The 13848-nt window shown below is 39.7% G+C and overlaps 1 protein-coding gene across 1 annotated transcript; it reads left to right on the forward strand.

The window, feature by feature from the left end:
- Positions 1-5345: 5345 nt before the first annotated feature.
- On the forward strand, positions 5346-13408 carry sqor (sulfide quinone oxidoreductase). The gene is made up of 10 exons (XM_049574619.1): positions 5346-5511; positions 6153-6357; positions 6509-6679; positions 6774-6827; positions 6920-7114; positions 7216-7425; positions 7651-7834; positions 10535-10602; positions 10696-10874; positions 12291-13408. Exons 2-10 carry the CDS (start codon positions 6160-6162, stop codon positions 12346-12348), a joined length of 1317 nt encoding a protein of 438 aa, XP_049430576.1. The 5' UTR covers positions 5346-5511; positions 6153-6159; the 3' UTR covers positions 12349-13408.
- The last annotated feature ends 440 nt before the right edge of the window (positions 13409-13848 follow it).

Consider the following 13848-nt stretch of genomic DNA (forward strand, 5'->3'; position numbering starts at 1 on the left):
CATAACATTAGCTACTTAGCAGATCCAGACCAATAATACAACATATAATTAACATATAAAGTAGGATGCATGTGTATGGATATAGAGAGACCTATACTACCCTACATAACAATGCATCAGTGAGTATAATTCCATAATATAATACAGAATTATTCTGAAATGGGCCCTTCTGCATAACGACTTTTGGTGGCCTACATGCATACACTGACATATTTTTACCAAATGAGTACTATTATCATATTAAAGGGATGACATTAAGGTTACATTTAAAAACAAATAAATTAGGACTCTAAAAGTAAAGTCTAAGTAGGCTAATTGCCTTCTAATTGTCTTGAAGCTGTACTACTTAAAATGTTGCAATGTCGCCCCCATGAGGACAAACACTATATTTTCAAAACCCCAAAGACATTAATCAGTCATAAGTCATTAATATGCTTTTAGATGAGGAATGAAAGCGAGTGATTTGTGTGTTCAGTGTGTTTTCACAGGCCTCTGGTGCAGGATGTTACGTCACTGGGAAATATTTTTCTTTTGTATAATTTCTTCTGGCTTTGTTACACACGTATGCACACAAGTTGTCTTGTAAAAAAAGTACATATACATTGTTATATTGATCAAACAATACACAGACATACACTATATCTCTTAATGTCTAGATAGCATATCAGTATTTGATAGTAGCTTGTGATTAATGGCTCCATGATGAGAAAATAATGTGTACCAAACAATATCCTCCACAGTCAGTGACTATCACATGGTCATGTTATCAAAGGTCAGCCAGAAGTGTGTTGTTGTGAATACAAACTTCCTGACTCCTGGAAACCGCTCAGTGAATTCCATATTTAAGATTAAGAAAATGACAATGATCAGTGCAGTAGATGACAACACTGTGAGTGCTACTTGGAGTCCAGATATGTCACAACCCTTGGACACAGACATATTGAAGTTCAGACAGAGAAGAGTGAGGCAACATTTGTGAATCATATCGGGTCATATTGCTCTGATTTGTCAGTGTCACAAACTTTTATTATTACATTTTTCTTCAAGCCACGTGAATGATTAATGAACTGTTGGCTCATTTGCTATAGATGCCAGTAAGACATAAAAGTTATCACTGTGCGTTTAGGAAATGTAACAGTAAGAATCTGTGGATAAGAAATTAGCTGTTTGTTTGTTTCTTCTGTCTTGTATTTATATTATTATATGAATTGATCTGTAGGCTATTCTTAAACTAAATGGATACAACTGTTTGTGAAAAAACACTGTCACAATCATATAACCTTGCCATTACCATTATACTTAATTTCCTTCATGGAGCCTTGAATAGGCCTAATATAAATATAATTTAGAGGAGGCAGGGTGGGGCAGTTTTATGCTGCCTGCAGCCATTATCAGTGCCATAGTTGTGATCCCTCAATAAAACAGGCACAAAGAACCAGATGGGACTCAAATCACACCAGGTAATACTTCCAAAAGCTGTAAACTGAAGTGACACTGGGCTCCTTGCTCAAAAGTCTCCTCCATTTACAGCTCCAGTCTCCTACAGTGAAACAGAAAACAACGTAGGCGAGGTAGACATGGATCCTAGCTTGTGTTTTTCTTATGATGGCCACACATTTTTAAAAATATAATCTCTGGGCAGCTCAATTGAAGACTATGATGCATTATTTTACAGATAAATCCCTCCCACCTTGGATGAATATTGAAAACTGCTCAGTCCCTCTCCCTCTCCCTCAGTATATACTCAGCAAAAGTCGAAATGCTGGAAAAAAAAAAGACAAAAAATCCTATAGTCAGAAATATGATTATAATTTGGTATCAGGTTAAGAAGTATTTAGGTGAATCCTCCTCTCTGTCACGCTTCAGCCCGATATGGGGTAACCAATTTTTCCCTCCAGGCAGAGCAGACCCTGGTTTTAGGAAGTGGGCCGAAAAAGGTTTGAAGACAATGGGGGATCTCATGGGATCAGATGGTGGGATTTTGATGTCATTTGAGGAACTGATTGCCAGGTATGACATTCCAAACAAACATCAATTTAAATATCTACAGGTGAGAAACTTTATTAGATCATCTCAAAACCAGTGTTTGTCGATCCCCCCCGTTGTCCACTTTGGAAACGGAAATGAAAAAAGATTGCTTTGGAAAGGGAATTATCTCCAAATTATATAACATGTTAGCAGATGGTTCCTCTGAGTCTTCTTTACAGAAACTTAACACCTGGAGGGAAGATTTACAGGAGGACTTGCCCTCCGAGGACTGTGAAGAAGCGTGTGCTGAAGCACAAACACAAACTACCAATACTCACCTCAAAGTACTGCAATATAATTGGCTAATGAGGACATATGTGTTGCCAGAAAAGCTTTATAAGTATAATGATGCCATCCCAGACCTGTGTTTCAGGTGTGGAGAGGAGAAGGGGACGTTCTTCCACTGTAACTGGGAATGCAATAAAGTCCAACAGTTCTGGTGGGAGATTAAACAAGCTTTAGAGACTATACTAGGTATAAAATTAGTTCTTGACCCTAGACTATTAATTCTAGGTTTATATCCTGATAGACATCATCACTGCCCTGGATTTATGTTTACTGCTTGCAAAAAGAGTCATGGCACTCTCATGGAGGAGTACCAGTAAACCAAAATTCATTAACTGAATTAAGGAAATATCCACAACTTTACCAATGGAGAAGATTACTTACATCATAAAGGGGAAACTATCACTATTTCAAAACATTTGGGGTCTTTTTTTTGGAATACATGGAGAGTGTGGATTTAAGTAATGTGGGGAATGAAGCGGACGAGGCGTAGTTTTCGGTAGTCCTTTGCAGTGTCCTAAAACAATTTCTTTTCTTTTGATACTTGATTTCTTTATTCTGTGTGAATTGTACATCTGAGTTTGTATTTTTGAACCATGCACAATAGTGAAATAATTTGGGCTAACTCTTGATAATATAGAGAAACCTTTGTTGTTCTGGTTGTTGTTGTTTTTTTATACTTGTACTTTCATCTAAGTGTTGCTCTATGTTATTTCATAACCTGACTTGCAAAGAAGGACGATTTGAATGCTGGTGCAGACGGCCTGTCACTCAAAGAGACCCCGCCTTTGATTATGCATCACTTTAAGACTTACTAAAATCCAAATAGGTGAGTTACATATAAAAATCATGTACCGTATAGTCGTCACAAACAGGGCAATTAGCTATAGAGACCAAAACTGTATTAGCTGCTCCTGACGTCCCCTTTGATGTGAGAGCACTCTTATCTCTGTATATTTATGTACTTTGGAAGCATTTTGAAAACTCAATAAAGATAATGTTGGGAAAAAAATATAATCTCAGTTATTATTTTTCTTTCAGCACAATTGGAATATATCTCTTAAGATTTCCACTGAATACAGGACTAGTGATTCTTTACTGTGTAATACATAAGCAGGTGAGGCACACTCATTTCGAGCTTAGCCTGGATCTCTCTCTCTCTCTCTATATATATATATATGAGATATATATTGAGATGGTGACATCTTATAAGTACCTGGGTGTTCATCTTAATAAACTGGGCTGGACTAACCACATAACAGCACTATACTAGAAAGGCCAAAGCAGACTCTACCTGCTGAGGCGGCTCAGGTCTTTTGGAGTGCAGGGGGCGCTCCTGAAGACCTTCTTTGACATTGTGGTGGCATCAGCCATCTTTTACGGAGTGGTCTGCTGGGGCAGCAGCGTCTCGGCTGGAAGAGACTGGACAAGCTGATCAAGAAGGCCAGCTCTGTCGTGGGATGCTCTCTGGACTCTGTGCAGGTGGTGGGAGAAAGGAGGATGACAGCCAAGCTGTCATCTCTGAGGACTAATGACTCCCATCCTCTGCAGGAGGAGATAAAAGCTCTGGAGAGCTCTTTAAGCGATAGACTGATTCACCCAAAGTGTGTGAAGGAACGCTATCGCAGGTCCTTCCTGCCTGCTGCTGTCAGGCTACATAACCAGCGCTGCTCACAGTAAACTGCACCATGGACACTTTAGGGACACTATGGACACTTTATAAACACCACAATAAGCATTGTTGTCCCCCATGTTGTTGTTTATTTGCACATTCAATATTCACTTGCACTAAATATGTTCACTTTAATCCATTGCTCACTTTTTATCCACTGCTCATTATTATTATTATTATTATTATTATTATTATTTATTGCTGTTTCTTGTATTTTTTGTACTTTTTTTCTGCATGCCTAGTTTTTTTAAAAAAGTTTTTTAAATATTGAAATCTTTGATTTGACTCTTTACCCTTGACTGCTGTAACACTGGAATTTCTTAATTGTGGGTTCAATAAAGGTGTATCTTATCTTATCTTATCTTATCTTATCTTATCTTATCTTACAATGGAGCATCATCAGGTAATCAGAGCAAAAGTTAGCCCCAAACTGCTGGTAACTTACCAAATGAAATCATTAAAAAAGCATATCTTAATTATTGTATAACCAGGAACTGCCTTGTTTGTCTGTGCCAGAGTTTTAGTCTAGTCATCTTATGTTGTTCAGTTTTATGTGAGTTGTTTTGTAAACTGTCACAAATGCAAAGTTGTTGTGGACCTCAGGAAGAATAGCTGCTGCAATGCAGTAGCTAATAGGGAAGCTAATAAACTAAACTAAACTAATATGAGAAACTGTCTATGAAACCACGATTTCTTTATTATAAATCTGTCTGGAAATGTGCAGAAAATTGTCAAGTCATGAATATAAAGTGCAGCTGTAGTTTGGGGGGCTATATTTTCCTTGTAGACTGATTCTCACACGGACAGAGACATAATATCCTGCAGTTTCTTGCATTTGCTGCAATCAGTGTTACATGAACATGACACTCTACATTGTTTACAGTACATGCTGCGTTCGCGTAAATCAGGAAAATCTGATATTTCCGAACACCACTTAGAGTTGTACTTGACCGTGTCGCCAGTAATTCATCCAGGGGACACAGGAAAGCAACAAAACCTTTAAGTTTATTTTGTAGCCTAAATATGGTTTACAGTACACTACAATAGGGCTACGTGCTGGCGGACAGGGCTGCAAACAGAGCCAATAATCTACTCGACAGGGCGGAATAACATCCAAACACGCCCACCTTAATGTGCCTGAAGCCACATCCACATTTTTGTGATAAGCGGAATTGTTTCGACAGCTTATTAATACAACAAAACACCTGGAGGACGTCAAATTGTGAAAGTGACTGATATCGGCTCGGTTGTTATGAAGTTTAGCTAAATAACGTTTGTTCAACCAGGAACCTTAAACTGACAGTAATGATCGCTTCTGATTGGTTCAAAGGTGAAAGGGGGCGGGACGAACAGTCTGAACTTCAGGGGTGGCAACGGCAAGTTCACGTCGGGGTAACGCTCACGGGTTGTGGAAGTCCTGCCTTCCTCACCGAGTCACAGCCAGTGGGACTATTTCCTTTCGGTTTTTAGGGAATTAACGGTGAGACAGACGGTTTAACGAGCGGTGAACACAAGTGGTGGTCAAGGTGAGTATTAAACAAGTGTTGAATTCTCTTACATTACAGTGCTGAGGCGCTGACAGTTGATTACGCAGCATGCAGCAGCACCGGTTGAGCTCAGGTTAGGCTTCACAGAAGAGGATGTAAACGCCCCAGATAATCTACATTTTATGTGTAATAAATTACCTATGGTGCGGCTGTACGGCTCTCTGTTATCTGTCAAAGTAGGGTAGAGACTGAAGAGTATGTGCCAAAGTCTGAGTGTCTCACTCAAGCTAAAGCAGGTGCCCTTATTATGCTAACGTGCACTCCCACAATTGTCAGGACATGTCACCTTAAAGAAGAGTTCACCGGTATGAATGTGCTCCTGTTATGTCTGCTTTCTCATGTCAGTTTAAGCTATGAAGCTATGGGCTGTAAATCATGGCCTCATTGTTTATCATTAGTGCGTGTCAGAACACTGTCTCCAGGCCACTCTCCAAACATTGCTGCCTGGGTTATTTACAATAGTCATGGCTCCAAAAGCCAAATCTACTGCCTTTCTACCTCCTAATTGTCAGACTGTAAATGTGGATCAGCATAATGCGTAGAGCATGTTGATTAATTTTGAGTCCAGAACACTGAATTGTTGCCAAATGAAATGACTTGACACTTTTTTTTTTTTACAGACAAAGAATGGCTGCACTGCGTCGTCTGAAGCAGTGCCACTCCACGGGCATTGCTATCTCACATTTTCACACGAGCAGCCGTGCCTCTGCCAAGCAGCACTACAAAATGCTTGTGCTCGGAGGAGGAAGTGGTGGCATTACGATGGGTGCAAGGATGAAGAGGATGATGGGGGCTGAGAATGTGGCTGTTGTGGAGCCCAGTGAGGCAAGGATCCAGTAGACTGCGATAATTAATGTCCACACTTCTCTTTGTGTGTCACTAGAAGACAAAACAAGCTATAAATTGTGAATTCACGTTTACATTTTTATGTTTCAGCTCCTCAGAAACATGACAGTAACATTTATGTTTTCTTCAGATGCACTACTATCAGCCAATATGGACGCTGGTTGGTGCTGGTGCAAAAACTCTAGCCTCATCAGGTCGCCCCACAGGGAGTGTTATGCCGTCTGGAGTGAAGTGGGTGAAATCCAGAGTTCAGGAAATAAACCCAGACACAAATACTGTCCGCACAGATGATGGGACTGAAGTATGTTTGCCGTGTGCATTGAAGTTATAAAATCGTTTAATAATGTGTCATCTACTGGCTTGGCACTGAATATTTACTTTCCTTCACGTCACAGATCACCTATGACTATTTGATTGTGGCTCTTGGTATGCAACTCCATTATGAGAAGGTAAAGTAAAGCTTTGTTCATTTATAGTAAACTTGTACCATTGTATGTAAAGTCAGTAAATCCCAGGAAATGTATGCTTTTCTACGCTGCAGATCAAAGGATTGCCAGAGGGGTTTGAGCATCCAAAGATTGGGTCGAACTACTCGGTCCAAACCGTGGAGAAAACGTGGAAAGCACTGCAGAACTTCAAAGAGGGCAACGCTGTGTTCACTTTCCCAAACACTCCTGTGAAATGTGCTGGAGCTCCACAGAAGATCATGTACCTATCAGATGCCTTTCTCAGAAAAGTACTTAAAATTCCGAATGTCATGTAAACGTTGTACAGTTTGAAACTATCAAGTGTGATTTTTCCAAATTAAATCAAGGTATTTTTATGTTTCTATCCAAGACAGGAAAAAGAGCAAAGGCCAACGTAATGTACAACACATCGCTTCCTGTGCTCTTTGGGATCAAGAAATATGCTGACTCATTGTGGGACATTGTGAAACAGCGTGACCTACAAGTGAACCTGAGGCAAAATCTGATTGAAGTGCGGGCAGACAAGCAAGAAGCTGTGTTTGAAAACCTTGACAAGCCAGGCGAAACCAGTGTGGTGGAGGTAAAACTGTTGTAGTAAACAATAATTTCAACATCATAGTGTAGTATTAACTTTCATACAATGGACAACCTATTCCATCACGTGCTGTGTGTGTTCCTTCCTCTTTAAATTCTTAGTTTTTTGTCTGTGTGTTATGAACAACCTAATAAAGAACAGATTATTTCTCCCTTTGCACCTCAAGGTATGCCAAAATAGGAAATAAACTTTGCTGTTTGTCTTTATTAGTATGAAATGCTTCACGTCACGCCACCAATGGGACCCTGTTCTGTGATCAAAGGCAGTCCGCTGGCAGATGAGGTTGGTTGGTTGGATGTCAACAAAGACAACCTCCAACATAACAGGTATCCAAATGTGTTTGGGATTGGAGACTGCACCAATCTGCCCACAGCCAAAACAGGCGCTGCTGTCGGTAGGTGATCATTGTGTCATTAGTTTGAACATTGTAATAACGCAACGCTGGAAAGCCCTCTATTGCTGCATGCAGTCCCTGTACTTACATCTTTTGTTAACTGCTTGTGGGTTTTGTAATTTGAAACGTACTGTCCTCAGTAAGTGTATTGCACAACTGTGTATTTACACAAGATTATAAAAACATAGACCACGCCTGATAAAGCTTGCAATGTCGGGACATTAATGATTGGTATCTGACATGTTGTATGATTATCTCAGTTTACCTTTGTGTTTGAGTGTACCCTTACATTTGAGAAATGTTTTGCACGTGATGCAGACATATGGTGAACAAAAATAACCCTCTGTGCCTGGCTAATTTAAACTAACTGTGTCTGTGCCATTTCCTGTCTGTTAACTGTTAGTAATGGGAAGTTCCTGGCAATTTCACATCACTGATGATAGCATCAGGTTGTAAATTTGTGTTATGACTTCTTGCACAACTGCAGTCTGACTGCAGTAAAGAATTTAGCCTAATCGTGCTCATCATGTTTACATTCAGTGTATTCGTGCAAGGTATGTCATGCTAAATGACACACCTAGCCATAAGTGAAATACCATACCTTAATAATGTCTCTCATAACTATGTTTTCATTCATTTATAATCACCTGAAAACAAGAATCATTGTGTTTATGTCACCTTAGAATGAGCCACAGAAGGTGTGGATCCTCTTCTCACAGAGTCTGTCATGTTTTCACGTTGGCCACTGTCGCTCTCCTACAAGCTTGGCATATGGGAGAAGTTTAAGTTCTGTAATCTCACCAAAGATGCCACTCAATCCTACACTAGACCTTTAAAGCTAATGTTGTGTTTTTAACATTTTAACTTAAGCATGTTGAACAGGCTAACTTAATTCTTGCTAACATTTTAGTGCAGGAAAGTTAACTTTATGAACATAACAGTCTCAGAATCAATCGACTGTTGGTCTGATGCCGAAAAGCCTTGGGGGCCAGTGGCCAATAATATGGGAGATCCAGCGTAGCAAGTGGATACCTGGGCCAAGACCTTCTCTTCCTAGTGCTGGTCATTTCAGCTAATCGATATGACAATATCAGCATATGAATACAGATACATTTAAAAAAGCTCTTAAGGCGAAGTCATCAGCAGACGATAGCCGGTGTGATCTAAGATTGCATTTTGGTCAATGTATTCTGCCTCTCCACACTGACTTTTTACATGCAGCTCAACCATGATTGGTCAGTACTACTCAGAGGACAAATGGTCACCAGAACACTTCAGTAAACAAAATCTTGTCCCGTTGCCTACAGATTCTAAATACTTAGGCATGTATCTTTTTATAGAGATGACTAACTTGCTAACACAGTATGCCACTTTAGAAAGCAAGCTTAAAGAACAGCTGAGGCTCACCACTTAGAGCTTGGATGACTGTTGAGCACCTTTTCCCTTGATGCCCTACTTCACTGAGCCCTCTACTGATGAAACTTCGTATGTACATCAGTTTAACTATAAATCAAATGCTTGTCTCATCCAATAAAAGAATATGTTGCTGTTACAACCTTCTCCTTAAAATACATAAAATGCTTTGGGCAGAATGTAGACCAAATTCACTTATTTTGCTTCGGTCAGTCATCTCAGGTGTTTGCTTCTTGACTCATGGGAAGTCCAACACACATTTTACATGGATTATATGAAAATTAATGCACTCTAAGTCTAAAAAAATCGTGGCTACAGAGGATACATTTTGGATTAGGTGAAAATGGGGGTTTCGTGGTTAGCACTGTTGCCTCACAGTAAGAAGATCTTCAAGCCCAATCAGGCGGCACATGTAGATTTTTGCGCTGTGCCGCTGATGTAAAGTTTGCATGCTCTCCCTGTTTTCCTCTGGGTCCGCAGTCCATAGACACATCTGCTAGGTAAAATGGCAACTCTTAATCCTCCATGGGTGTGAGTGTTTGTACATGTGTGTCACCTCAGTGATATACTACTGACCTTTTCAATGTGTGCACTGCCTCTTTCCCAGTGTGTGGTGGGAAAGGCCTCAGGCCCCTTGCACCCTCTCACATGATAAGTGGATAACGAACATGCATGTGCAGATAGTAAAAAAACATTGGATTTTCTTTTACGTCATTAAATGTTAAACTTTAAATTATTTGCCACACTAGTGGTAGAGCACCAAAGAATAGCTACATTACCATTTTTTATTCAAACTATTTTCCTTTCCTTTGTGTTTTACTACAGCCCCTCTGGTCTCTAAACTTCTACAGTGTGCCCCAGATCCATACTACATATTGATTCTAAGCAGATTTTTATTTTATAGTATGTTCACACTGGAAATGTGCTGTAGATGGATGCTAAAATAAATTGTAGATGGTGGTGATGCATCTCCACAAAGATCTTGGAGAACAAAAATAAGTAATGAGTCTAAAGGATGGCACTTTGCTCTTTATTTGTGAAGTTTGACTTGCAGAAACATTTCAAAGTCACAGTTTGATGGACATATTGTGTCATTTTGTCAGTATAAAGTATGCTGATTTGTGTGTGTGTGTGTGTGTGCTGCTACACCTGTGACAGTTGTAATATGCACTGCACAGAACTAGTGTGTAGGATGGATTTTGGACACAGTGTAAGTCTTCTTGGTTCCTAAAAAGAGAACTAACACATTCATTTCAAAAAGCTTATCATTTGTTTTCTCATTCTCAGCTGCACAGAGTGCCATCTTGAACAGAACCATCAGCAAAGTACTGAAAAATGAGAAGCCAGATAAGATAGTAAGTGACAAATTAACATCAGACCTTATTCATATTTGTTCTCTGTTGAAAAAAAATGTGCATATACATAATGAGTAACCTCCTTGTTCACAGTATGATGGCTACACCTCATGTCCGTTGGTCACAAGCTACAACACAGTGATTCTGGCAGAGTTTGACTACAATGGACAACCCCTTGAGACATTTCCCATTAACCAAGCCAAAGAACGAAGACTCATGTACCACATGAAAGCTGATGTGATGCCTATCCTCTACTGGCATGGGTTTCTACGGTATGTACACACTTATAGGCTTACCAATAACATGTTGAAGCTGGAGTGCGGTACTTTTACATTTAAATGAGTGTCTCTTACATTTAAGCCCTTACCAGACGAGCTCTCACAATGCTGATTATGCCTATCGTCACCAGGGAAAGCTCTCCTTATTTCACATATACTGGAGTTGTGGTGTCTGCAGTAATTTTACCAAGCTGGGACAATGAAAGCGATGTGTTTTACATGAAATAACAGGAGCCAAAGGGGAAAGTAAGGAGGGAGAGACCATAGCCACGGAGCAGCGGCTAGGAGAATGGCGGAAGCTGAGGTGGAAAATCCTAAGAAGTCTCTAGAGTTGATGCTCCGGATATAAAAGAAACTTGGCGCTAAGAGAAAGGATAAAATAAGAGAAAGACTTTAAGAGAGTGTTCAGGTGGGGTGGGGGAGATGGGGAAGCAGGCCAGAGGAATGCGTCATAAGCAGGCAGCAACCTGCTGGTCTGAGAAATGAAGCCAAAGCTGAAGTGCCAAAAACTGCGGCTCCTTGAATGGCCATTGAGGCTGGCTCCAAGAGTGGGTCAGTTTCCACAGACCTCCATGTTAAAATGTTCAACTTACAGCAGAAATAAAAAGTTTTGGTCTCTGTAGCTAGTTTATCCATTCCTGACAACTGTAAGGGGGTACATTTTTATAAAACTCACTATTTAAATGTTATAATAATAAAATAAATTTGAGAATAATAATTAAAGTAAATGTATAGCCGTAGGTGTGGCAATTTAAGGTTTTTTTGTTTTTGTTTTTTTTCAGTTAATGAAAGATAATGTAACATTTTGGTTGTCTAAAAAAAATTTTGTTTAGCATTTGGTTGCACTTAAAGACCCTCTCAGGAGTCATATGTTTAGATTGTGCGATGCGTACATTTTGTTTTGATGGTTTAAAGCCTGTTCCCTAGCAAAAATTAGCATTAGCATTGTCAGTGGTCCAGGCATGTGACACTTATAGGAGGCCCTGGGGTAGACCCACAATACACTGGAGGGATTTATATATCTCAACAGGCCTGGGAATGCCTTGGGGTCCCCCAGGAGGAGCTGGAAAGTGTTGCTGGGGAGTTGGACATCTCCCCAGCAATGCACCATGCTGATCAAGCTAGCAGCTAGTGTAAGGATTATCTCTACCCTCACGTCCAGATAGGGTCACTTTTGGCTCAAAAATTCCAAGATGGCGACCATCAGAAATGGGAGTCCACAAACCACTGGGTGACGTCACGGTTACAGCCATTATTTTCACAGTCTATGGTGATAAGCATGTTGTAGTTTCTGTAATTACTCTCACTGTCAGATGTAGCAGACACAAGTTCTGCACTCCAGCTTTAACAGTTGGTAGTAATGCATCATATCACATTTCATTAATGGTCTGTTTATTTTCCTTCTGTCAGGGGCCTGTGGGGCGGACCAGGACCATTCAGGAAACTCTTCCATCTTGGGATGAAATGAAACCTCACCATCAGTTTGCAGGATAACAGTTACATTCCCAAAACTTTTAGGCAAAGACGTAGCACATTAAATTCACCATAAAGGGGCCAGTACAGTGGTAACATGTATGGCCTGGACATCACGACTAATCACTAGAAGATCGATCAAGTTATCATGAATATTGAAACATTAAATCTGCTGTAAGTGGTGCGCTGATATTAACATGGAATAAAATGACTCCCTGTAATGAGAAAGAGCAGAAACAAAGTGAGATTTAAATTTTAATTCTGCTGTTGTGTGGAACTTCTAGCTGCTTAGAGGTCAGTGTTTTGTGTTTTTTTGTGGCTCATTGAATGTAATGTCTTGCTGCTTTCACCAACCTCATTATCCAACCACTATACTTTTATAAGCCAGTAGGTTTCACCTGAGTCCCACAGCCTTACTGGGGTTAGCCAGGTTCTTCCAAGGTTCATTCAGCTTCTTGCTGCATAGTCCATGTTGCCCACTTGCATCCAATTTTATTTGTTAATTTTCACATAGCATTATTGAACAACTATTCTCATTAATCACAGTGTACGATGTGCTCTTTTTCAGATTGCTCCACTACAAATTGTGTGTATTGGTGGAGGTCAGTTATTGTGTGTGTACTATTTTGCCATTTAAGGATTTTGGTTGTCTCCATTTTAAACGCTAAAGCATGCATGCATTCTGTGAAAATGTATTTTTTTTCATAGTACTGTGTCAATCATTTGTGCTACCAAACCTTTGGTATGAGTCACTGTCTTCTGGGAATGGTCGTCCATTAACATGGAAACGACCACAAGTGCTTTTCTTACACGTAAACATGAATGTCAGATATAGAGTTTTGTACATAGTGATTATTTTTCTGAGTGCTTAACCGAGTTATAACATCTTGGTGGTTATACAGTCACTGCTGACTTTGTGATTGTATTTTTAAAATTATTACTCTTTAATCATTTAAATGACTGTGTACACTTATGAATCTACTGCAATTACGCTGTTAAAGAACAAAGTGAAATTGTTGCTGAAAAATCATAAATATATACTCAGTATAGTTTCAGTGTTGTTGCACTTTGTGGAATTTTACATCTGCTGGTATTACTGAAACACTGAATGTTATATTTGACTTAATTATACTGTGATTTTTATATTTTATTGTTTGCTTTTTGAGGTCCCTGATTAGTATGATCTCTTTAGGCCTCAGAGCACAATCTGCAGTTGGTGTGCGACTGGCGGCCTCTACATGGTCTGCATTCAAATGTGTAATGTTTACTCTACTAAATTGGCTGTAAATGCACACCACCCATTTGACTCTGGTGCTGTAGCAGAAAGGGTTGTTAGGAATGTTTTTACATTGTTGAAAATTCCCATAGTTTTGCAGTATTGTTTTCACATTGAAAAATGACGCCTTTGAGTCGTCAAAAATCTTCAGGATAGACTTCCTCAAGGCAGACATTTTGACATGCCATGCACAGGTGTATTTAATAACATTAATGATCG

Source organism: Epinephelus fuscoguttatus, linkage group LG4 (assembly GCF_011397635.1).
Source record: "Epinephelus fuscoguttatus linkage group LG4, E.fuscoguttatus.final_Chr_v1".
Lineage (NCBI taxonomy): Eukaryota > Metazoa > Chordata > Actinopteri > Perciformes > Serranidae > Epinephelus > Epinephelus fuscoguttatus.

Coding starts and splice junctions, on each gene's coding strand:
- sqor (XM_049574619.1), top strand. CDS start 6,160: ATGGCTGCACTGCGTCGTCTGAAGCAGTGCCACTCCACGGGCATTGCT. Junction 7,426..7,650: donor GCGAAACCAGTGTGGTGGAG/GTAAAACTGTTG, acceptor TGTCTTTATTAG/TATGAAATGCTTCACGTCAC. Junction 10,603..10,695: donor ATGAGAAGCCAGATAAGATA/GTAAGTGACAAA, acceptor CCTTGTTCACAG/TATGATGGCTACACCTCATG.